We start from the raw sequence: 25726 nt of genomic DNA on the forward strand, positions 1-25726 counted from the left end.
CAAGTCCCACAACCGAAATAAAATAAAACAACAACAAAAGGGCATATAGGTTTAATTTCATTAGTTTCTGTAAAAATTGGGCCCTATTTTTTTCAACCTGTAAGATGAATACAGTGCAATGATTTCTGAGGTTTCTTTCCCTAGTATTAAATCCCAATACTTCTAAAACAATAGAAGTGAAAGGCAGACTTAGAATTATTGGCAGTGATCTAGTCTATACTGTGTTCCATCAGATGAAACAAAGAAGATAACGGCCAGGGTCATGTATCTCCAGTTGTTCCCTCTTCAGGTCTCTGGGAAGAGAAAAAAAAAAACTTCATAAAACACTAGATCAAATTTTATTTTAATCCTCTAAGTAATGAAGTGGATAAAAGTTTTTGGCAGTGGAAAACTCCAGTTATTCAATTACATTCAAATAAATCTGTCAAAGAGACTTGGAAACCCAAGCTTTTCTTGCTTAGATAGCTACAAAAGTAAAAAGGTTTCCATGCTATGCATGGGCTTTCTAACTTTCCTCATGTGACTATGATTTAGAGTTGCTGTACCTACTCACACCTGCTGTGCCCCAGCTGATAAAAGGGACTGTAAGAGGAACCCTATCTGATTCCAGTAAGTACCTCATTTCTACTAATTTTGAATGTGTCAGTTGTCTTTGGGCAGTAACCACAATTCAGCATTTGAGAATATGTACATGTGCACACAAACATATTCTCTTCCCTAGGAATTAAGATACAATGGTCCTTGACATCTTGGCCATGACTCATGTCCTCATGACTCCAAACTCATGAGAAGGTTTTAACCCATTTTTCAGGGTGAGAGAATAGGACAACATGGACCTTCCAATTTAATTTCAATACTAAGTATTGGGCAGTATATTAGTAAATATATATTATAATATGTAATAATATATTAGAACACAATATTATAGCACTATATAATATAATAACAGATGTTGTATTTATGTATTATATATTATAATATATTAATGGATGTTATATTAATGTGTTATATTAATATAATATGTAATATAGTAGGCATTAGTAAATACATATATATATAATATAACATAAATAAATACATAAACAAATGTATATAAATATAAATATATATGAGGGCTGGGAATGTGGCAGAGTAGTGGTAGAACACTTGCCTAGCATGAAGCCCTGGGTCTGATTCCTTAGTACCACATAAACAGAAAAAGCCAGAAGTGACACTGTGGCTCAAATGGTAGAGTGCTAGCCTTGAGCACAAAAGGAGCTCAGGGATAGTGCCCAGACCCTGAGTTCAAGCACCAGTACTGGGGAAAAAATGCATGTGTACACATATGTGCATATGTACATATATGTGTGGATATATGTACATATATGTGCATATAGGTACGTATGTTCATATATGTGTGTATGTATACGTATATATGATAGTTCAGTATTGCTTCTATACTAATAGTAACTATTTATACATATGAGGAGGCAGCTAAGAACAAAACGAAGTGACTTCATAATTTCCTTCTGCTTATGCATTTCCTCATTACAAAAACTGGAAATTACCGAAAAGCAGAAGAAAGGATAAAAGGATGATCACTATTACTATTTTGGTGTGGTTCCTTCCCTTTTTTTTCCTTTAGAAATTCTTTTATATTTTGAGAACAAAATGTAGCTATAGCGCCTCACCCCACTTTCACCACCGAGTATTTTGTTACATATGCTGCCAGCCTTTGTTTCCTTTCTTCCTCTCTAAAACAAAAAGCTTCAAAACATTGCAGAGAAAATTAAAGAGAGATTTCATCAAGATCCCCTTATCATGATGTTTGATTTTTTTTCCCCTCAGTTTCTTTAACATTTTTACAAAACACAAAGGGTTGTAATCCTGGCTCAAGTGAGAAAGAATTTGCCTAACAAGCACAAGGTCCTAAGCTTACACCCGAGGACTACCCTCGGAAAATTATAAAAACAGGGCTGGGAATGTGGCTCAGTGGTAGAGTGCTTGTCCAGCATGCATGAAACCCTGGGTTTGATACCTCAGTACCACATAAATAGAAAAAGCCGAAAGTGGGGCTGTGGCTCAAGGGGTAGAATGCTAGCCTTGAGTAAGAGAAGCTCAGGGACAGTGCCCAGGCCCTGAGTTCAAGCCCTAGGACTGGCACCAAAATTATAAAACAAAAACCATAAAAATACACTGGGTGCTGGTGTTTCGTGTCTATCCTAGCTATTCAGGAGACCGAAATTTGGGAGATTGCAGTAAAGCCAACCTGGGCAGAAAAGTCTCTGCCGTCTCTGACTGCATCTCTAATATAACCAGAAAAAAAAGAGGAGCTGGAGGCATGGCTTAAATGGTAGAGTGCCAGCTGAACAAGAAAAGCTAAGCGAGCATGAGGCCCTGAGTTTAAACTCCAACAAAAAATAAAGTAATTACGTATAATAACATGTATAATTGTATAACGCTCTGTGTGTACTGAACATATGCAGATTTTTTTTCTTACTAGTATTCCAAAGAGCTTGCCAGACCCTGGGTTTGATCCCCACAATCTTGGAAAATTGAAAGAAAAACATAAATAAGTAGATAACAACTATTTACAAAGATATTATGTCATCTATGAGGGATAAAATATGCAGGAGGATATATGTAGGTTATATTTTTATACTGTTTTTTATACTGTGTTATAGAAGGAACTAGAACAGTTGAAGATTTCAGAACTAACTTTGAGGAATCGATCTTGGAATAACTCTTTGCAAATACCAAACAACTAACTGTATTTTATATAAAATAGCACTGTGTGTGTGTGTGTGTGTGTGTGTGTGTGTGTGTGTGTGTGTGTGTGTACTGAACTCAAGAACCCAGGCCTTGAGAGAAGGGAAAGAAAAAGGAATGGGAAATGGATTTCAGTGCTATGTATGCAATATATTATTTCTTGTTAAGAATAAGAATATGAAGCCAAGAACTAGTGGCTCACCCCTATAATCTTAGCTAGTCAGGAGGCTGAGTTCTGAGGATCATGGTTCAAAGCCAGACTGAGCAGAAATGTCTATGAGACTTATCTCCAATTAATGAGCAAAAAGCCAAAAGTGGAGGTATGGCCACCCTTGAGTGGAAAAAAGCAAGTGAGAACTTGAGGCTCTGAGTTCAAGCTCTGCTACTGGGTCCAGAAGAAGAAGAAGGAGGAGGAGGAGGAGGAGGAGGACGAGGACGAGGAGGAGGAAGAGAAGGAAGAGGATGAGGGTGGTGGTGGTAAAGAAATGCAAGTGATATTTGATATCTGTCAAATCTAGGTAGTGAAAAAATGGCATGTATTTCATGCCATTTGAAATATTTTAAAATATTTAATTTTAATTTTAAATATTTATATTTCCTCTTCTAAAATAAGCAAATAGGTAGGGAAAAAAACCTACCTTGAGCTGATTGATACAAACAAAACCTTCAAAAGACATCATTTATAAAATTCTTTTTCTGTATTAAGTATTATGTTTCATTTCTTCCATTTGTTGCTTTTGTGCTTTGATCAACACATTGCTGTGAAATATTTTGTTCATTGTAAACACGAGAGATGTTGGAAGTTGTGGTTTAATTAGCCTCTAGGGTCTATAGTGCAAGTGTTTAATTGTTACCTTGCCCTTAAAAAAAAAAGTAACTGCGTAAGGATTTAGAATAATCGGAGGATAATCTCTAGGTGTATCAGTCAGGACTGAGTAAAGTTGTGAGTGACAGACAAATCATATAAAGTAAGTTTAAGATAGAATTTTAGTTGGATGTGTTACTGAAGAGTTTGGAGTTGCATGAGAGCTGGTCATGCTTTAAGTGCCAATAGATTTTAAGTGATAATATATTGTCCCACTTTCTAGTTTTTTGGGTTTTTGGGGGGGTGGTGCGGGTTGGTCATTTGTTGGGTTTGAACTCTGGGCCTGAGCACTGTTCCTTGGCTCTTCAGCTCAAGGCTAGCACTCTACCAGTTGAGCCACAGTGCTACTTCCAATTTTCTGAGTGGTATATTGGAGATAAGAGTTTCACGGCCTTTCCTGCCCAGGCTGGCTTTGAACCGAGATCCTCAGATCTCAGCCTCCTCAGTAGCTAGGATTACAGGCGTGAGCCACCATGCCCGGCCCACTTTCTAGTTTTTAATACTATAAAAAATGTTGCAATAAACATGAAATCTTTTACAAATGAGAGAATTTCTCAAATATAGAAATGGAGTTGTCAGATCAACAGTATACACACACACAACATATACACACATTTATATTATATAAAACAGTTCATATATATATATATATATCTAATAGTTCCAAATTTTCCAGATAGTGACAATGTTTAGCCAAAGAAATAGTTTCTTTCTTCCAATTTTACTTCCACTTATATTAGCACAGTATGAAAATTTGAATTTCCTGTTTCTTATTCTTTCCTTCCTTTCTTCCTTCCTTCCTCCTACTCCTTCTTCTGTCTTTGTCTTTTATATTTTTTGTCAGCCACAGGGCTTAATTTACTTTGTATAATGAATAGTAAATAGTTCTAGCACCATTGCATTTCATCTCTTTCCACTGTTATTATGCTATTTCTGTTTCATGCAAAGTTCTCATATATATTGAAGCTGTTTCTGGCCTATCTTCTCCTTAATCTATTTCTCTATCTCAAAACAAATATTGTAGGGGCTGGGAAGGTGGCTAAGTGGTAGAGCGCTTGCCTTTCATGCATGAGGCCCTGGGTTCGATTCCTCAGCACCACTTAAGCAAAAAGAAAAAAGCTGGAAGTGGCGCTGTGGCTCAAGTGGCTAGCTTTGAGCTGAAGAGCTGAGGGACAGCGCCCAGGCCCAGAGTTCAGGCCCCACGATCGGATCCAAAACAAACAAACAAAAAAAACCCCAAATATTGTATTTTTTAAAATAAGGCTGTGTGATAAATTTTTCTTATCTACGAGGTCAAGTTCCCTCCCCCTTTTCCTCCCTCCAAAATTTTCTTGGCTATTTTGATCTATTTGTTCTTTCCTGTTAAATTTAGGCTCAGTTATCAGTACTAAGAGCATAAGAAGTCTTTTTGGATTTCTGATTGTTGCTACAATGAATTTTTTGTTTTGAGACAGTCTCACTATTATAATTATTTTTTTTAGGTCTGCAACTGGGCCTCAAACTCAGTACCTGCCTCTTTTGGTCACTGGCTAGCACTCTACCAACTGGGCCACGCTTCCAACCCCTATTGCAATGAATTTGTAGATTGCCTTTGTAATATTAAACTGTTCATGAACATAGTATGCTCTCCATTTAAAAAAATTCTCTCTTTATGTCCTTCAATAACGTTTTGTAAATTTCTCCCTGAAACTCTTGTCCATCTTTTGTTATTTATTCTTGGGCATCTATCTGATAGTTTTTGTTACTCTTCAAATTGTACTTAAAATTTTATTAACAACATTATTGATTTTTGAATGCTTTCATTACCAGAAAATTGCTATTACTAGGAGTTCTAGGCCAGAGGCTCGACTCTCTGAGATTCCACATACCTGTTCTAGCTACTTGCCCCAACATGCCAAAAAAAAAAAAAATGAGTAATGGCGAAGGGCAAAGGAAAGGAGTTTTATTACGTGGCATGGGCATGCTGAAGGATGATGCAAAGTAAACACTTCAGTCGATCCTCAGTATATATGAGCTTTATTTAGGCTTAAATAGAGATAGAATTGGGGCAAAGGGTATTCAACAGGGTTAGAACTGGGATCTAGTATTCATTATTTCAGATGGTTCATGCTGAGCTCTGTCACAATAAAGAAGTCATCCTTACCTGGCCAGTGGTCTTCCCTGGGTAGAGTTTCATCCCTTGTGGTAAAGATGCTGTGCATCAGTCTTGATCTTCCTGGAATCCAATGTGATTATAGGACAGAGAGAGAGAGAGGAGAGAGAGAGAAGAGAGAGGAGAGAGAGAGAGACTGAAAGAGACATACAAAATGGAGGCTAAGATGTCTAGCTTTTCTCTTATTTTTAGTTACCCAGGCTCAAGTGGGGTCAGTGCTTTTTGGCAAAAACAGTTTCTGTTCTGAATTATTTTAATTTTTTTTTGGGGGGGTGGTGTCTTCCCAAAGTAGACAATTATTTCAATGGCCAATAATAAACATGTTTTCTTTCTCACTTTCCAATCCTTATTTTTTCTTATTTATTAAATTTATTTCATAGTATGTTGATCAGACCCTTTTGGATAACGTTTAAGAGTAGAAAGTAACTTTGTCTTGATCCTATTACAAGGAAATTCTTTTAAATTTTCTTCTAAAATTTCCATCAACTATGGTGTTTTTGCAAGTTTTTGGTAAGTTAATTGTCACTCATTACTCATTACTTATTCTGTTCCTCTTGTGACATTAGACCCCCAGAATTTTTAGCTAGTTATATACTTTTCCAAAATACCCTTGCTCAGCTTCTTTATAGTTAAGAGATGTGGTGTATTTTGTTTTTGTCAGTTATGGGGCTTGAACTCTGGGTCTGGGCACTGTCCCTCAACTCTTCAGCTCAAGACTAGCGCTCTACCACTTGAGCCACAGCACTACTTCTGGCTTTTTCTGCTTATGTGGTACTGAGGAATCGAACCCAGGGCCTCATGCATGCATGGCAAGCGCTCTACCACTGAGCCACCTTCCCAGCCCCCAGATGTGGTTTTGTCTCCAAGCTTTGGTAAATATTATATAATTAAAATTGTCTGTAAAGGGCAAGAAGACCTTCTCTTTCATTTTCCCCCTTTCTGTTATCTGAGGTGAAATAGCCATCCTGATTCACAATAAACTAGGACTGATGGCATAGACAGATATCAAAATAGAATAAATTTGGGAAATGAAGGTCTTGGAGCTGCCATTCCAGCTGCCTTTCACACAAATAAGAAAATCAAACTGCTGATACTACTGGTGTGTGTGTGTGTGTGTGAGAGAGAGAGAGAGAGAGAGAGAGAGAGAGAGAGAGAGAGAGAGAGAGAGAGAGAGAGATACATTTGGTCATTTGTGCTTAACCCTATCTTAATTAAATCTCTATTAGATTAAGAAAGGCTTTTGTGTTTCTGGTTTGCTTAGAAATTTAAAAGAATGGTTCATAGCACACAATGCATTTTTTCTGCACTGATTGAGCTGACCACAAAATTTCTCTCCTATCTTTCTACTTCACCTGTAACATTTATTTATCTTGTATTTTTTTCTTAACCAGAAGAGGAAGATTTATTATTCCAGAACATAGATTAAAAGGGTATGTTTCCTGCCTAATTAGAAATATTTTGAAAGTTGGCTAGGAATGAACTGACTGGGGAACACAGAACTCTTTTTTTTTTCTTCTTTTTTCTTTTCTATCTGTGTGTATGTGTGTGTGTGTGTGTGTGTGTGTGTGTGTGTGTGTGTGTGTGTGTGTGTGTGTGTGTGTGTGTGTGTGTGTACACCAGTTCTGAGGACTTAAACTGAGAGCCTGGGTGCTGTCCCTGAGCTTTTTTGCTCAAGGCTAACACTCTACCACTTGAACTATAGCTCCATTTTCAGCTTTTTGGTGGTTTAATTGGATATGAGTCTCACAAAGCCCAGCACCGGTGGCTCACATCTGAAATCCGAGCTACTCAGAAGGCTGAGATCTGAGGATCACAGTTCAAAGCCAGCCCAGGCAGGGAAGTCCATGAGACACTTATCTCCAATTAACCACCAGAAAACTGGAAGTGGCGCTGTGGCTCAAGTGGTAGAGCACTCACCTTGAAGAGCTGAAGAACTGAGGGACAGTGCCCAGGCTGACAGCACCCAGCACCAAGCCCTGGGCACTGTACCACTGAGCCACCTTCCCAGCCCGAAGTAAATTTCTTAAAATGAATTTTCTTAGGTAACTATAATTAAATTTTAAAGAAATGGATGAAATATGACAGAGGAAAATTGTTTATTTAAAAATTATTTGAAATGATGCATGATTTATGAAAAAGCGATATATAAAATTGACAAATACAATAATATTTTTACCTATTATTTTCAGTCTTTGTTTCTATATTCTTGTTTATGCTCATGATATACTATATATATTATATATATATATATATATATATATATATACTTTTGCATCATGAAAAATTACTTCTTTTTATAGTGGAGATGTTTAGCCTCCATGTATGAAAAAAATAACAAAAGTCTTAAATAACAAGGGCAGGTATCAGTTGTTCACTCAAGTGCCAGCCTTGAGTGAAAAAGCTAAGAAACAGAGCCCAGGCCCTGAGTTCAAGACCCAGTACAGGTGCACAAGTACATGTATGCACAAACATACATACATATATATTCATACACACACATACACACATACACCTATTACCTATTTAGCAGAGAGAAGACAGTTTTCAAAGTGATTAAGAGAGTTCAGGGCTAGCTACATCCTGGCCTATGCAAAGCCCTGGGCTCAATCCCCAGTTTAGCAAACCGACTACTTAACCAAACAAACCAACCCACAACAAGATCTATGTATTTAATAAAAAGCACTGTGGAGAGTAAAAACAAATATTCTGTTTCTCCGCTTGCACTCGTGTTTTTTGACCTCCACCAAATCAGATCATGCCAACCTTATTCCAGTTTCAAGTAGAAAAAGAATTAATGAGCCAAACTTTCTCAATGACGAATTGTTCCCTGGATGTGCTTTTCATAAATGGATACTTCGTACTGGATCTGTATTGGGTGCTGCAGTAAGATGGCATTTGACTTAGCATGAAGTTGCATGTTCTGTGATTGTTAAGTTTCCTTGTCAGCATTTCTACAGTATTCTGCAGAGCTCAGATTTCCAGGTGTTGCACTATGGGAATATATTTTAAAACCATTGCATTGTTTTTATGCTGAATAAGCTCTGGAACTTGCAAGATAAACACATTTGAGGTCCCCAAATAATGGCAAAGTGCTACTTTGGGCTTGCTTCACTCTCATTTCATTTGAAATATGTTTCTTCTTACTAAATATCAAAGTCAATTTTGTTGAGGAATGTATCCAAAGGGAATAATTTCCCCCTTCCCAAAGGGAATAATTTTTCAAAGGCCATAAGCATAGATTTAGCTACAAGGATGTTCATTTCAATGATGTTTATAAAGGGTTTGAAAAAGGAAATGAAATAAATGCCCAAAGTAGAACATTGGCTAAATATTGTATTTCCTGTAATGGAATATACTGCACTATGCATTAAGAATATTTACTGAGGGATTGGAGGGATGGCTCAGGTGATAGAGCACCAGCCAGTGAACAAAGGCATCAGATACCAAGTTCGAGTCTCAGTCTAGGAAAAAAAAAAAAAGAATATTTACTGATGTGAATTGATGTTCACAATGAGATCAAAAAAGTATGATAAAGCTCAGTGTTGGTGGCTCACATCTGTAATTCTAGCTACTTAAAAAGCTGAGATCTAAAGATGGAGGTTCAAAGCCTGCCAGGGCAGGAAAGTCCATAAGATTGTTATCTCCAATTAACAAGCAAATAAATGTCAAGTGGAGCTATGGCTCAAGTCGCAGAGCAATAACCTTGAGCATGAGGTCCTGAGTTCAACCTTAGTACTGGCACAACAAAACAAAACAAAACAAAAATCCCCAGGATAATAAACATATAATATTTTTGTAACATGTAATGCAAAATATACAGAGAAACTTTTCAAAAAAGATAAGGCACTGTTTTTTGTGGTATTAAATAGCTACAAAACTTTTTTTTTTTAAACAACAACAAACCCTCAGTTCTTTGAATGCTTTTCCTTCTTTCTTTTTTCATGTTGTGGTCCTAGGGATCAAACCCAGGGCTTCAAAAACACTAGACAAGTTTACACACACCCTGAGCCTTTCGCACAGACTTATCTAAAGCATTGGTAAACAAGGTACCTGCTATATTCTGTCAACTTACAGAGCAAAGGAAGCGGAAATGGTTGTGTACAGAATTTAATTTAGACATAGAAGTATTTCCTGAAGATAAACCCTTTAATTTGTTAAAATGGGAAGGGGCCTCTGAGAAACAATTAGGCAAAGGGAGGTGGTGAGGAAAATCTCAGCTGGGCAGGACTGAAACTATAAAGGTGGAGAGAATTTGAAGATAGATAATAAAAGGCTTTCTAAACTTGGCTACCTAGGATACAAATTGCCTTGGTAATGACTCTGAAGCAGTCAGTTAACAAGCATGCTTTGAGAAGAGTCCTGTTGAAAGAAAGAGAAACTCAGATTTCAATTATTCATTCACTCATTTATTGCTCAAACATTATTGATTGCTCACTACAAATCCAGCATTGTGCTCACTGTTGGGCCTTGCTCTTGGACAATTGCTCTTACAACTCAGCTGGAAAGATGAAACACAAAGCTACAATATCATTTGAGAAGGACTAGATATCAAAAGGAAAAGCCAAATAGTTTAGTTCACTTACTCTCAGAATACCTGAGATTAATATGAATAAATTCCTGAAGATTGGAATTTTAAAGTTTAAGAAAACTTAAAGCCAAAGATAACAAATATGAAGGCCTTTTTGACTATAATAACATACTGTATATACGAGATATATTTTAAAATGTATTCCCTTCATCAAGCCCAGTGGCTCACACCTGTAATCCTTCCTACTCAGGAACTGAGGAAATCAAGAGGATTGTGGTCCAAAGCCAGTCTAGGCAAAAATTGAGAGGCCTCATTTTAACCAATAAAAGTTGGGCATGGTGATACATGCCTGTCATTCTAGCTAGGAGCAAAGTGTAAATAGTAGGCTTGCCTGGGCATAAATGCAAGATCTTACGGTAAAAATAACTAAAGCAAAACTGGGGGGCTGGGAAGGTGGCTCAGTGGTAAAGCGCTTGCCTTGCATGCTTGAGGCCCTGGGTTCAATTCCTCAGCACCCATAAGCAAAAAAAAAAAAAAAAAAAAGCCAGAAGTGGCACTGTGGCTCAAGTGGTAGAGCACTAGCCTTGAGCTGAAGAGCTGGGACAGTGCCCAGGCTCATAGTTCAGGCCCACGACTGGACCCAAAATAAAACAAAACAAAACTGGGCCCTGATGGTGCTTTGTGCCTATGATCCTAGTTATTAAGGAGGCTATTCTGGAGATTTGAGGATTGAGGCTTGGAGCCTGCCAGGCAGATGAAGAGGAGAGACGTTATCTCCAATTAAATAGCACAAAGCTGAGAGTGGAGGTTGTGGCTCAAGAGATAAAGTGCCAGCCAACTAGCTATAAGTAGAAAAACTGAGTGAGGGCCAAAGACCAGAGTTTAAGTCCCAATACAGGCAAGAAAGGTAGGAAGGAAGGAAGGAAGGAAGCAAGCAAGCAACCAACCAACCAATCAACCAACCAAGCGTGGCATGGCTCAAATTGGCCTGCCTAGCAAGCTCTAGGCCATGAGTTCAAACTCCATAGCACAAAAAAATTGCTCTTTTTCTATTATTTGTAGTTCAGGTATTTCAGATTAAGATGTTGCCCAGGTACAGCTGGAGAATCACAGAGAACAGGAACATAATAAAGAGTGATTTCTAAGACAGATGTTGGTGGCTCATGCCTTGTAATCCTAGCTACCCAGAAGGCTAGGACCTGAGGATCAAGATTGAAGCTAGCTTGGGGAAGGAAAGTCTGGGAGACTCTTCTCTCCATTTAATCAACAAAAAGTGTTAAGGTGTACAGTTTGAAGCATCAGCTGCCTCAACAGGAACAGTACATCCTGAGGGGTGAGGCAGGCTATTTGGATAAATATTGACTGTCTGGAAGATATTGAGCTTGGGGCTTTATCCAATAGGGTTAGATTACTAGATTATTAGATGGTTCAAATCTGAGAGTCTCCCCTACCCCCATGACCCTCTCCAAATGGAGTGACCACTGTGAAGAGGCTACCTGGGTATAGGAAGTTATTTCTGTGCATTTGACCCTTCCCATTTGGTCCTCTTCACCCTTCCTGGTCTAATCTTGAAACTTAGAGTGGGCTCTATGGGGATAAAGGGCCATCATCCTAATCATTGGCCTAGGGTAAGAGCCATTATGTCTACTGTAGGTCCAGGTATGAAACTTCTGGGGCTTGAAGAATGGATCCTTATAATCCTGTGCATTTTCTCATTTCTGATCCTACCTTCCTATGTGGCTAACATTTTTAGCTCTTCTTTGCTTTGTGTGTGTGTGTGTGTGTGTGTGTGTGTGTGTGTGTGTGTGTGTGTGTGTGTGTGTTTGACACATGACCTTGCAATGTAGTCCAAGTTGATCTTGAACTCTCTATGTAGTGTAGGTTAGTTTCAAACTGGAGATCTTCGACCTTTGTCTCCCAAGAGAAGGGACTTCAAATGTGTCCCACCAGACCAGATTGATTCTGTTCTATTAAGATAGTATTAGGATGTTTGAGTAAGTGTAGCTTAGTGGTAGAGCACTTGCCTAGAATGTGCAAGGCATTTGGTTCCTTCCCCAGCGTAACAAAGAGAAAAGAAAAACACATTCTGTACAATTACAGAATTTCAGCTAGGGAGAATGTCTTCACTATTATGTATGTAGATATTCTAATTGTCTTCCACTTCTGTTCTCTCTACTTCCAACTGACCTCCAGCTTTGTTCAGAACCTCAGTGTACCCATCCACAACCCCACATTACCCAGTATTCCCTTTTTGATGGGTGACCACATAACTCAAACTTGCCTAATGAAATGTAAGTTGGGGCAGGTGTTTAGGTCTTTCCATAAACTGAACTGTTCTTTTTGTCCTTCAACCTTCTTCCTTCTTTGGTTTAGAATGCAATGATGCCTAAAGGTAATAACCATCTTCTAAGTATGAAGACGTGATCATTTTTTTTTTATTTTTTTTTATTTTTTTTTTGGGTCCGGTCGTGGGGCCTGAACTCTGGGCCTGGGCGCTGTCCCTCAGCTCTTCAGCTCAAGGCTAGCGCTCTACCGCTTGAGCCACAGCGCCACTTCCGGCTTTTTTCTTTTTGCTTATGTGGTGCTGAGGAATCGAACCCAGGGCCTCATGCATGCAAGGCAAGCACTCTACCACTGAGCCACCTTCCCAGCCCAAGATGTGATCATTTTTAAGTTGTGAGAGGAGAAAGGCTTGTGAGACTAGCCTCTGAAAACCCACCTCCATACTTGTATGAGGAAAATAAGACCTCTAAACCAACCCAGGCACCAGTGGCTCATATCTGTAATCCTAGATACTCAGGAGTCTAAGATCTTAGGATTGTAGTTCAAAGCTAACCTGGGCAGAAAGTCTACAAGACTCTTATCTCCAATAAACTAAACTCAACAAACAAACAAATAAACCAAAAGGCAGAATTGCAGCTGTGGCTCAAGTGGTAGAGCATTAGCCTTGAGCAAACAAACTCAGGGACAGCACCCAGGCCCTGAGAACAAGCCCCAGGACTGGCACAAAAATCAAACAAACAAACAAACAAAAAACCCTCTAAGTCACTGGTGTTTGTCATTCACAGCAAACAATCCCTGACTATACATAATCTAATTCACTTCATAGGAGACAAGGCCAAGAAAGTTCTATAACTTGTCAGATTTTCTTACTCTGAAGGGAAAGGAAACCCAATGTGAAACTCTTAAGGAAAAACGTATGCCGGGCGCTGGTGGCTCACGCCTGTAATCCTAGCTACTCAGGAGGCTGAGATCTGAGGATCGCGGTTCAAAGTCAGCCCGGGCAGGAGAGACCGTGAGACTCCTATCTCCAATAAACCACCAGAAAACCGGAAGTGGGGCTGTGGTTCAAGCGGTAGAACGCTCGCCTTGAGCTGAAGAGCTGAGGGATAGTGCCCAGGCCCAGAGTTCAAGCCCCATGACCAACAACAAAAAAAAGGAAAAACGTATGATTTATTCACTCAGACAATTGAAGTCACATCATTGAAGCCAACTCTGGCTTCCTCCAGAGAATCAAGTGATCTCTCTTTTCTTTTTCTTTTCTTTTCCTTGTTGTCTAGTCTTTCCTCCCCCCCCCCATTCCTCCCCTCCTTTCTCTTTTCTTTGCTTATCCCTCCTTCTCTCCCTCCTTCCCTCTCTCCCTTTCTTCCTGTTTTTCTCACTTCTGTAGATTCTGATTTTTCTTTCTTCCCATCGCCTGGCCCTGCTTTGTGGTGGTAAGTCCACTCTTCCTTCTGTGGCAGGGTAGCTGCTGGTAGTTCCTTTCTTACCCTAACAAGGATTAAGCCCGGAGAGAAAGCAAAAACTCCTCTGTGGAGGAAAATCACAAGACCCCGAAGTATGAGTTCCTGCTGGGCCTGGCAAAAGTGAACGTCCTCTATTGGGTAGGTGTCAAACTAGAACTAGAACTTAGGACTCCAAGATCTCCTGGGTAAGTTCATTTTCTGCTTTAGCAAATAACCTGTAATAAACTTATATACATGCAGTAGCATCCAGAAGAAATAGCAGATATTCCCATCAATCACATACATTACTATTCCTTTGGGAGCTTTGATTATTGAATCATAAGAGTGCACCAGAGGGGGTAGGGTGGGGGGTGGGGGAGGAATCAAGTGTAAAAGAAATTACAGAACTCATTCAGCACCATGACTAAAGATGGCCTCAACACTAAAGGTCAAGTCTAGTTTGGGGATAAAGTTGATCTGTTCATGAACAGTGATATTGGTTACATCTTCCTCTTTGCTTTAAAGGGAGCTTACTGGAGTGACTATAAAGAGAGTTTCTCTCAGGGTTTTCTCTTAACCTTTATTTTATTTATTTATTTACTTATTTATTTATTGTATGTGCAGGTCCTAGGGCTTGAATACTTGGCCTGGACACTGCCCTTGATCCTTGGGCCACACCTCTACTTTCAGTGTTTTGGTGGTTAATTGGAGATAAGTCTCTTGGGCTTTCCTACCTGAGCTGGCTTTAAACCTTGATTCTCAGATCTCAGTCTCCTGAGTAGCTTACAGGTATGAGATACCAGCAACCAGGCTCTTTTTCTTTTGATGCTAAAGATTAATTCCTGGGCCTTACTCATATGAAGCTTGCATGTTCCCTTCTGAATTTCTCTCTTTTTAAAAATTATTCTTAATTAAAAAAAAAAACTTTAATAGCCAGAGGGCATAGATAGAGGATCTACTTTTTTGAACTTTGGTTCATCCTGTTAGAGCTGAGTTCAGAGTTCCCTCCTCTTTACACCTGGTTTTTACTTGCTTTGTTCCTTGGTCCAGACCTTAAGGTGTAATCTTGGGTTCATTAGTATCTTAAGTCTTCCATGAAGGGAATGTTTGCCTCTAGAAAGCCATGATAGCTGGGCGAGGGGCATAGGGGTGGGTGGGGGGGCAGGGGCAGTTATTTTTTATTTTTACTAGCTCTTGTTGTTGTTGTTTTTCCAGGAGAATTGTCGATCTTAGAATTATTGAGCTTCTTCCACATTTAGTTATGAAAGTGAGCATTTAGTGACATAAATAGGAATCTTCAAGTATGTTTGGAGTAAAACTTGAAATGCATGATTTTTGTTGTTGTTATTTATTTTCATGCTAGCACTGGACCTTGAACTCAGGTCCTATTCTGTGTTCTTTAGCTTTGTCACTCAAGGTTGGTGCACTCTACCACTTGAGCCACATCTCTACTTTTGGCTTTTGGCTGGTTAACTGGAGATAAAATCTCAAGGACTTTTCTGCCGGGGCTGGCTCTGAACTGTCATCCTCAGATCTCAGCTTCCTGAGTAGCTAGAATTACAGGTGTGAGACACTGGCATTGGTGCTCATCCAAATGCATGCTTTTTATAGATTTGTTTCTCAACACTTCACTTTTTCATTTCATGTTTACCAAGACTTCCTACCGGGAAGGAGTAAGTCTAAGATCATGTCCTTTAAGGTTAGAGTATTTTCCATCCCAGATAACAAAGAGTGTAAAGTTTCTTGGGTGATTCACGTGTAGTGGTGTTTGCTTTTCTGTTAAATTGTTTTTTTTGTTTTTTTGTTTTTTTTTGCTGGATTAAGCTATTGGATTTCAAGGAGAATGTTTCATGTCTGCATCTCTTCCTCACTCTCAATATGGGAGCAGTTACTGAGTTCTTTAGACTCTACTTCTGCAATAGCTAACACATACAATTCCTTCTTTCCACTTTTTCATATACTCTTAGAGCCTCATTGGCTTTTGGCTAGCTTCTCTAGTTCACACTGTACACTGTTGCTTCTGTTATTTTCTTAGTGTTTGCCTTCTTCAAAAACCTTCTAAGGAGCTAGAAACTGTGGCTCATACTTATAAAGCAGGCTGAAGCAGGAAGATTATGAGTTCCAGGCCAGCCTTGAGAGGACTTGTTTCAAAACAAATCAAACAAATAATACTGTCAGTGGCTTAACAGTGCCTATAGCATAAACAACAAAGTTATTGGCTTAATCTTCAAGGCCTTCCCCCTCTGCCTTTTTCTTGCCTTTTCAATTTCTTCTTCTAGTCCAATGATTGCTATAACCTAACATCCAATTTCTATTAAAATGTTGACAGATAGATGGCTATGAAAGAGTTTACTTCATTCTGCCAGGGTAGTAAAGCTCTGCATTTAAAATCACTTATAAGCTATTTAAGGAATGGATTGTTTGTTTACTAGGATTTGAACAGAGTCTTGTGCTTACAAGGAAGATAGTCTGCTACTTGAGTTACATCTCTAGACATGGATTGCATTTTTATTAATTTTTATTGTGTTAGAAGTTAAAATCAGGGTTTCATGCAAGTGAGGCAAGCACTCTACACTCCTGTACCATTTTGTGTGTGTGTGTGTGTGTGTGTGTGTGTGTGTGTGTGTGTGTGTGTGTGTGTGTGTGTGTGTGTGTGTGTGTGTGTGTGTGCTGGGGCTTGAACTCAAGGCCTTACTTGGCTTTTTCTCAAGGCTGGCACTCTACCACTTGTGCTACACCTTCACTTTCAACTTTAGCTGGTTAATTGAAGATAAAATGTCATGGACTTTTCTGCCAGAGCTGGCTTTGAACCCTGATCCTCAGATCACAGCTTTTTGAGTAGCTAGGATTATAGGCATGAGCCATCAGTGAACAGCTGGTAAAGCAGGGACTTTGCAGGTGGAGAAACTGAATGAATAAATAAAGGAATATTATAATTTTTTACTGTATAATTGGACTCTAACCCCTGTGAGCAGATCTCTAGTATATTTCTTCTCATGTTTGTGGAAATCCACTTACTATTTTTTAATTTTTTTTATTCAGTTGAAACAAACGTTTCTCAGATAGAATATATTATTTTTAAAGTCAGTCTGGTTTATGCAATAACTTCTACTTAGCCCTTCAATTTGAGGTTTAGTTGTGGATGACCAATTCAGCTATTTTTAACATTGTATCCTTAACTTGAGTATTTAGCTATAATCCTCAGAAAAGCTGAAACAAAGACACTTGGTGTTTTTTTGACCATCCAATGACAAAGTCCAATGACGCCCAGGTATTTCTTGGAATATTTGCATCAACACCTCATAGCTGTGATGCATTACATTGTAAACATGAATGTGTCAGGACTTTGCCCTGCAACTACCCAGCTCCTTTCTGCCTAGGCAGGAAAATGTTGTTGGAATGAAGAGACCATCCCTACAGGATACAAGTAAGAATATGAGATACCATTTTGCCTCTATCAAACCACTAAGAAAGCAAATGCATAATTTGTTTGTAGATACCTGTATACATTTTTAGCCTGGCTTCTATCACAATGCATGTGCTTTTGTAGTATACTTCTTCCATTAGGCTGAGTTGACTTTTTTTTGGGGGGGGGGAGGGTCCGGTCATGGGGGCCTGAACTCTGGGCCTGGGTGCTGTCCCTCAGCTCTTCAGCTCAAGGCTAGCGCTCTACCACTTGAGCCAGACAGCCACTTTCCGGCTTTTTTCTTTTTGCTTATGTGGTGCTGAGGAATCGAACCCAGGGCCTCATGCATGCAAGGCAAGCGCTCTACCACTGAGCCACCTTCCCAGCCCCTGAGTTGACTTTTTTTGTGTGTGCTGGTCCTAGGTCTTGAACTTAGGGCCTGGCTTTGTTGCTCTGAGCTTTTTAGCTCAAGGCTAGTTAGTGCTCTATCACTGGAGCCACAGTTTTTTTGGTACTTAGTTTGGAGATAAGAATCTTACAGAGTTTCCTGCATGGGCTAGGTTTGAACTGAGGTCCTCAGATCTCAGCCTGCAGAGATTCTAGGATTATAGGCATGAGCCACCAACATTTGGCATGAGTTTACTTTTTAAATTCATGGTTGTAAAATCTCTGTGTCTCTATTACTAGAGTTTCTGGTGTTCATTTTGTCGGATGAGAGAAGAATGGATTTGCTTCATGTAGAAGAATGGTTTTCCATCTTCTCTGGATTACTGAACTGTCTTTCAGAAAGCTTCTGAAGGATAGACTTTTAATTTTTCTTTATTTCCTGTGTTTGCCAAAGAAAGAGATCACGTTAAATCAAGCTTACAAATCTGTGCTCACAAGTTTAAGAAGATGACAAATGACTTCATGCAAACCCATGGACCTCTGATTGAAATTCTGAATTAAGGGAGAGTAGAGAAAATTCATAGCCTTGGTTAAATTAATGTCACATGCCAGATAGGGCTATGAGGTACACTCAATGAGTACTATGATTACAGGTGTAAAGAGTAGCTAGCAAAAGTAATTTCAGTACCTGTATTAATTAGGGTTTGCTTGAAGTTTGCTTATGTTTAACTCAACTAGTGGTGGGATGAATTGGAGAAATTACTTTCTTTCCTTCTTGATTTAATGACTCGGGGTTTTCTACTTCTCATTAGAATTTCTCTTCTGCTAATCCCTTCTTCACATTTCTGTTGCTTTTACATCCTTTCTGCTCACTGTCTTTCTAATTCAAGCTGATTGCACTGCTTCTCTGGGCTTAGAATTACTCTAGATCTTGACTTAACATGTCTATGCATTCAGGTGCAAAAAATAAGATAGTGCAAAATGAAATAGGGGTGGGGGCATGGCTCAAGTGGTAAAGCACCTGCTCTGAGTTCAAACCCTGACACATACTTCCCCATAAAAAAGGAGGGAAAAAGAAATACTTAAGACTTCAGATGAAACTGATGCAGATAAATGAATAAAATACCAAAGTAATTCACTGGAATGAAAATACCTGGTTATAATAAGGTTTAGGAACTTTGGATGATTGAAGGTGTGAGAATGTTAGATCCAATGGCAAATAGTATGAAAACTAGTTGAGTGCCAGAGGTTCACACCTGTAATTCTAGCAGCCCAGGATGCTGAGATATGAAGATTTAGGTTGGAAACCAGCCCTGGATGATAGGTTTATAAGACACTTTTTTTTCTTTCTTTCTTTCTTTTTTGGAGGGAAGGCTTGAACTCAGGGTCTGGTCACTGTCCTTGAGTTTTTTGCTCAAGGCTACTGCTCTATCATTTGAGTCACAGCTCTTCTTTTTTATGGTGATAACTAAAGATAAGAGTCTCTCTTTTTTATGGTGATAACTAAAGATAAGAGTCTCATTGGGGCTGGGAATGTGGCTCAGTGGTAGAGCGCTTGCCTTGCATGTATGAGGCCCTGGGTTCGATTCCTCAGCACCACATAAGCAAAAAGAAAAAAGCCGGAAGTGGCGTTGTGGCTCAAGTAGTAGAGCACTAGCCTTGAGCTGAAGAGCTGAGGGACAGCACCCAGGCCCAGAGTTCAGGCCCCACGACTGGATCCCACCCCCCCCACCCCCCGCAAAAAATAAAAGAAAAGAGTCTCATGGACTTTCCTGTCTGAGATGGCTTCAAACTATGATCTCAGCCTCTTGAATAGCTAGGATTTCAGGCGTGAGCCACCGGCACTCAGCTCCATGAGACTGTTATCTCCAGTTAACCAGCAGAAAGCTGGAAGCAGAGCTGAAGCTCAAATAGCCTTGACTGAAAAAACTAAGAGACACCTCCAAGACCCTTTATTCAAGTCCCAGTATAAACACACACACACACACACACACACACACACACAGAGGTAGTATGGAAACTAATTTTTCCTTCAGCAGTATTTGCTACAACCTATTCTTAGGGTGAAAACTGACACATCAATATAAACAAACAAGAATGTATTTATCATTTCAGCACAAATGAGCTCACTACTCTTTCCCACCACTATCAATTCTCCATGATTATCAAGGAGTGTTCCAATGTGGGGCCAAAATAATTTGCGGTCTAAACTTTTTCTTTTTTAGTTTATTACTTGAATTGCTCTGGAAATTTTCCTTTCAGATTTTGTGTTTAGCAGGTTCTTCAGAATGTATGTGTGACTAAAATTGTTTTAGCAGCCTTAATTGTATTACAATGACAAAGATTCTGTAGATCTTGAGACAACACATTGTTCTGTAGTTTAATTCCTTTTCAGTGGTTGATATTTGACCCTCTTTCATTGAGAGTTGATCCAACTACCCAATTCACAAAGTGCCTAAACAGGTCCAGGAGAGGTTAAAGAACTCACTGCCAATATAAAAACTGCCACACTATTGCATCATCTGTATATGATCTTGTAGTTGAACCTGGGTTCTTGTGAAATTTTTATCAAGTGAGTAGGGAATGTGATATATGATTGGGAAGTAAAAATATAAAGGAATTCTACAAACTACTAAATCTGTATGCTTTGTTCTATGATCCTATTGTAATTTTCAAGGAGAGGAAATTTCCAAATTTTTAGCTTTAAACATTTTACTTTTTTTTCATTGTGCATTTCATTGTTTTATGAAGTGTGGACGATGGGCTGTTGTTAAAATACATCATTTGGCTTTACGCCAATGGCTCACACCTGTAATACTAGCTATTTGGAGGCTGAGTTGCAGTTCAAAGACAGCAGGGGCAGAAAAGTCTATAAGACTTTATTTTTGTTGGTAACGAGAATTGAACTTAGGGCCTGGGTGCTGCCCCTTAGCCTCTTGAGCTATAACACACTACTGGTTTTTGAGTGGTTAATTGGAGATAAGAGTCTCATGGAGATTTTTCTGCCCTGGCTGGCTTCGAACCATGATCCTCAGATCTCAGCCTCCTGAGTAGCTAGGATTACAGGTGTAAGCCACTGGCACTGGGCTTCTAAGACTCTTATCAATAATTAACCACCAAAAAGGCAGAAGTGTTTGCTCAGCCTTGAGGGAAAAAGCTAAAGGATATTTCCCAGGCCCTCAGTTCAGTCCCCAGTACCAGCATAAAAACAAAACAAGGGCTGGGAAGTTGGCTCAGTGGTAGAGTGCTTGCCTTGCATGCATGAGGCCCTGGGTTCGATTCCTCAGCACCACATACGAAAAAAGCCGGAAGTGGCGCTGTAGCTCAAGTGGTAGAGCGCTAGCCTTGAGCTGAAAAGCTGAGGGACAGCGCCCAGGCCCAAAGTTCAGGCCCCACGACCGGACCCCCCCCCCAAAAAAAAACAAACCAAACCAAAACAAAACACTACTATAAAAAAGGAGATAAATGACCACATAAATGACCACAGAAGGAAATAGCATTGGATCTAAAAGTGGCATATAATTTACTATAGACACCATGATCAGACCTTGACTATAATGTAAGTCATGGTATTTTTTTTAAATCAGAAGACAGCAAATATGAACAAACTTGTTTTTAGTCACTGAAATTTGAAAGACAAAATGAAAATCTAGGTTTTTATGTTGCTGCAAAACATGGCCATAAAAATCATCCATCTAAGCAGTTTTTCAAAGAATGTATGTCTGAAAAAGGACACAATGAGGGTGGGGAGGGGAACACTGAATTTTCAAATATTTACTTAGATATAATCAGTTTCAATGCAGGGTCTAAAAGGGTGGGGCCTGAGCCCGAGAAATCTGATCTAAGGGAATTCACAATAAGTGCCAAGTCATACTTTGAGTTTCCCTTCTTCATTTTGCTCCCACCTAATCAGGGGAAATCTAATTACTATAAACAATACGGCATAATGTGGGGGAAAATGTTATCAAAGGGCAGAGTATTGAGAGGAAGTGGAAGGGGCCTAGCCACTTCTTGATTTGTTAATTAGGGGCAGAACACTATATGATTGCCTAGGTCTGAAGAAAAGGAATGGCTTAATGTACTTATAATATACTATGTGATTTTTTGTTTGTTTGTTTCTTTTGTATGTTCCTCCCCCATGGTACAACCCCTGTTGTCACTGTATTTGATTCTGGTGTCCTGCATCTTGTATATACATTTCTCTAATTTGGGGAGGAGAAGGGAAATAACAAAATGCTGAAATAAGGATACAGGATGACTCATTGTAACAACGCAGTATGTTGAAAACTAACTTTACAACTTGGAGGGGAGGTGGGGAGAGAGGTGGGGAGGAGTTGGGGAGGTGGGGAGGAAAGGGATGGTAGGGGAAATATAAAGGAGAGTATAACAATGCTCAATAGGAAATGGACTCATTACCTTGCTCTTGTAACTGTAATCCCTCTGTACAGTATCTTTACAATAAAAAATATATATTAAAAAAGAAAAGGAATGGCTTTCTTAGTGTTGGGGCTCTGCCTACTGCATTGCAATTTCCCCTTTGTATTATATGGTGATCAATAGAGGGGGGAGATCTCTTAACAGGTGTTCACTGCAGCTCAAAGGCTCATTAGATTTCAATAGGCCTTGGCCTGTTAGTGTGAGGTCTGAATCTTCCCCTCTCTAGTGAGAGTGGGTTTCTTAGTAATGGAGGGACTTCCCTTGGGACTTGTTACAAGTCTACAGAAATTTGGAGGTAGTTTCCAGTTTTGTTTTGCCATCTTGGGGGTGGTTTTAAAAATCTTTCTCACCTCTCACAGAAGTAAAATGTTCACAGCATTGATTAATTACTACACAGAGTTCAGTGAAGATAATTGAGCAACCTCAATCAGATGTCCAGATAGAAAGATAGACAGGTTTTGATGACACAAGGTTAAATTCTAGGTCTGCAGGTAAAGCTTTGGAAAAAGGCCCACCCATGACTGTACTGGATCAAGTTTTTGGTGTTTTTTTTTTTTGGTGCTAATTTTAGGGCTTTAATTTAGGGCCTAGGTGCTACCCCTGGGCTTTTTGCTCAAGGCTAGCACTCTACCACTGTACCACAGCTCCCTTTCTGACTTTTTGCTTGTTAATTGGAGATGAGTCTCTGGGACATTCTTGTCTGGCTGGCTTCAAACCAAGATCCTTAGATCTCAACCTTCTTAGGTATGAGCTACTATAACACAGCTGGGTCATCTTTTGCTAGAAGTGCTAAGCCCAGCACCACAAGCCCAGATGAGATGCTGGGAATGAGGCTGACGAATTAACGGGAGAAAGGCTTTGTAAATTATATGTACATATATAATAGAACTTTTTAAGAAAAATTTCTAATTGTCTTTGTAGATTAAAAAACAACAACTAAACCATCTCCAATATCCCAGACAAGATTAAAATTATTTCCCAAGATGCACACCCTGTGGTCCAATTGATATTTTAATAACTTGTTTACAAATTTCCCAGAAGTCTATTATTGTCAGGAAACAGTCTGCAGTGTAGGTGAGGATTTTAGGGTGGGTTTTTTTTTTTTTTTTTTGCAACGGAAACATTTGGCCCCCATGAACAGAATAGCAAAAAAACTCATTGACGTGTTCTTCCTCCACCCTCGCCTAATCCAAAAGTTAAAAAAAAAAAAAAAAAAAAAGGAAAAACCTGTTTGGAAGAGGAGTGTTTTAGGTTTGCTTTTTCCTTTACAGGAGCCAGGCGGATTCACATGATCCAATTTTTAAATTATCTGCTATTTTCCACGCTGAGGAAATGTGGGCGATGTAGAATAATCAGAGGACTCTTTGAAAAAAGAAAAGGTATATATATATATGTATATATATATATATTCTCTCTCTCAAGGCTAGGGGACAAGGTAGAAAGTACTTTAATTAAAAAGCACCAATAACTTGGAGGGGGGGCGGTTTCGGAAATGGTTGGCTATTTCCTAATTAACAAATGAGTTTGACAATCCTCTGGCCAGCTCATTGCAGACCCTGCTATGACCACCCCCATCCCCCAAAGAAAAGGGTTGGTATCGGTCCAGATGATAAACTCCATTCCCCCCAAGACACCTGCCCTCCCCCCGCCGCCAGTCGCCCAGCGTTTCTCTGGGGTCCCTCTCTCCCTCCCCGGCAAACATGTCGGCTCCCCAGGGTCGGTGTCCTCCCGTGCCCAGCGCGAGCGGGGCCGGCCGCCTCAAGCTCGCCGCCACCAGGTCGGTGCACAACATCTTTTCCCTGCGCGGGGCCCCAGCGCGCCGTCGCCACCCGGCCTCCCTTCCTCCCGCCCTCCCCGCCGGCGGGGCCCAACTCCCGGCTCGGGATCAGCAGCAGCAGCAAGCAGCAGCAGCAGTAAGCAGCAGCAGCAAGCAGTAGCAGCAGCCATCCCCGGCCGCGGCGGCAGGAAGCGAAGCCCTTGTTGATGCTGTTCCTTGGCGCGCCTCTCCGCCCTCCGGCGGCCGCGGCCGCTCTTCCCAGTTCTGAATCGCCTCCCTCCGCGCCTGCGCAGTGGCGCGCGGGGGCGGGGCTCAGATTCCTGTCAGCGGCGGCGGCGGCGGCTGCGACCGTCAGTTTTCGCTGAGGAGAAGCCCGACACGGACCCGTTGGCTCTCCCCTCTTCCCCCACCTCCTCCCCGCCCTGAACCTCTCTCTCTCTCTCTCTTTCTCGCTCTCTCTCGGCTCGTCGGGACTTAGTCCCTGTGGAGTTGCCCTCCATCCACGCCGCCGTTTCGTCGGTCTTCGGCCCGGTGGAAGTCGCTGCCCTCGAGGAGGAGGAGGAGGAGGAGGAGGTGGAGGAGGAGGCAGCGGCAGCCGCCCTCGCCTCGCCACCCCCGGTTCGGTGCCCGCGGTCCCGGAGAGGAGGTGCCGCCGCCACCGCCGCTCCCCCCCTCCCGCCGCCCTCGGGCCGGGCTGGGTCGAGCTGCGATGCCCTCGGACTTCATCTCTTTGCTCAGCGCGGACCTAGACCTGGAGTCGCCCAAGTCCCTGTACTCGCGAGGTGAGTCCGGTGGGGGGTGGGGTGGGGGGGCCGAGCCGGCTCCGGGGGACCCCCCCCTCCGTGTGTGTGTGTGTGTGTGTGAGGGGAGGGGGGGGTCCTCGCCCCGGGCCGGCCACCTCAGCACCCCGGAAGTCCTGGCTGGAGTTGGGGGGTCGCGCGGATGGTGGCGGCGCCGGCGGAGGAGTGGCGGCCCCTCCCCCGCGGAGGCGCCTGGGGAGGCCCCGGGTTCCGTCGGCGCCCCCCCGGGGGTCTCTGCGGCACCGGGCTGGGGGGCGGGGTACGGAGTTGCAGCTCTGGGGCCGCTTCGACCTCTCCCCCCCCTTCCCACTCCCACCACCCCCCCGTCCTCCGCGAGCTGCCCGCCCAGGCCTCCCCCCCCCCCCCCCGCCGTCCTCCCCAGCTCGGGGATCACCCTGGACTGGGCCCCGCGCCGGGGCCGCCGCGCTTACCCCCCCGGCTCTGCTTCCCAGTAAAGTTGCTCCCCTTCTCCGATCCTCCCCACAGAGCTTCGAGGCTGGGAACGGGCTCCGGGGTCACCGTCATCCATTTTTCTCCCCTTTTCGGCTTGTTTGTGCGCCGTGGTTGTACCCAGCTCTTGCTCTGGGCCTAGTCCACTCCCTCCCCTTGTCGGGACGGCCCCCCTCGACCCAGGCGTTCTTCCTTTCCTCGTCATCTTCTTGCTGGAAAGGGCCCGAATTTTCTTCTCTCTTTTTCTTTCTTCTTTCTTTCTTTTTTTTTTTTTTTTTGCCACCTCCGTGGCATTCGAATAAACTTACTTCTCCCTCCCTCTCCCTCTCTCTCTCTCTCTCTCTCTCTCTCTCTCTCTCTCTTTTTTTTTTTTTTTTACAAAGATTGGGGAGCTTTTCTCTGGATTAGTTTTGTTCCTCATCTCTCTCCCTGGAGTGCCAGGTTCAGGCAC

At 41.3% G+C, this 25726-nt stretch overlaps 1 protein-coding gene and 1 long non-coding RNA gene across 7 annotated transcripts in view; one reads left to right on the top strand and one right to left on the bottom strand.

The window, feature by feature from the left end:
- Positions 1-65: 65 nt before the first annotated feature.
- On the bottom strand, positions 66-25413 carry LOC138807061 (uncharacterized). The gene is made up of 3 exons (XR_011366036.1): positions 25257-25413; positions 5757-5828; positions 66-293 (listed from the first exon to the last, which is right to left on the bottom strand). It is a non-coding gene; the product is annotated as an uncharacterized lncRNA (long non-coding RNA).
- The window catches only part of LOC138807059 (nuclear factor of activated T-cells 5), a 95528-nt gene continuing 94198 nt past the window's right edge, over positions 24397-25726 (top strand). For 5 of the 6 annotated variants that reach the window (XM_069992640.1, XM_069992641.1, XM_069992644.1 and 2 more), the window contains exon 1: positions 24397-24807. In XM_069992640.1, the coding sequence (XP_069848741.1) occupies positions 24735-24807 (73 nt within the window). In that variant the 5' untranslated portion in view covers positions 24397-24734. The remainder of the gene's footprint in view (positions 24808-25726) is intronic. The other variant, XM_069992647.1, reaches the window with a different exon arrangement.

Source organism: Dipodomys merriami, unplaced genomic scaffold (genome assembly GCF_024711535.1).
Source record: "Dipodomys merriami isolate MVZ:Mamm:240054 unplaced genomic scaffold, mDipMer1.0.p SCAF_41, whole genome shotgun sequence".
NCBI lineage: Eukaryota > Metazoa > Chordata > Mammalia > Rodentia > Heteromyidae > Dipodomys > Dipodomys merriami.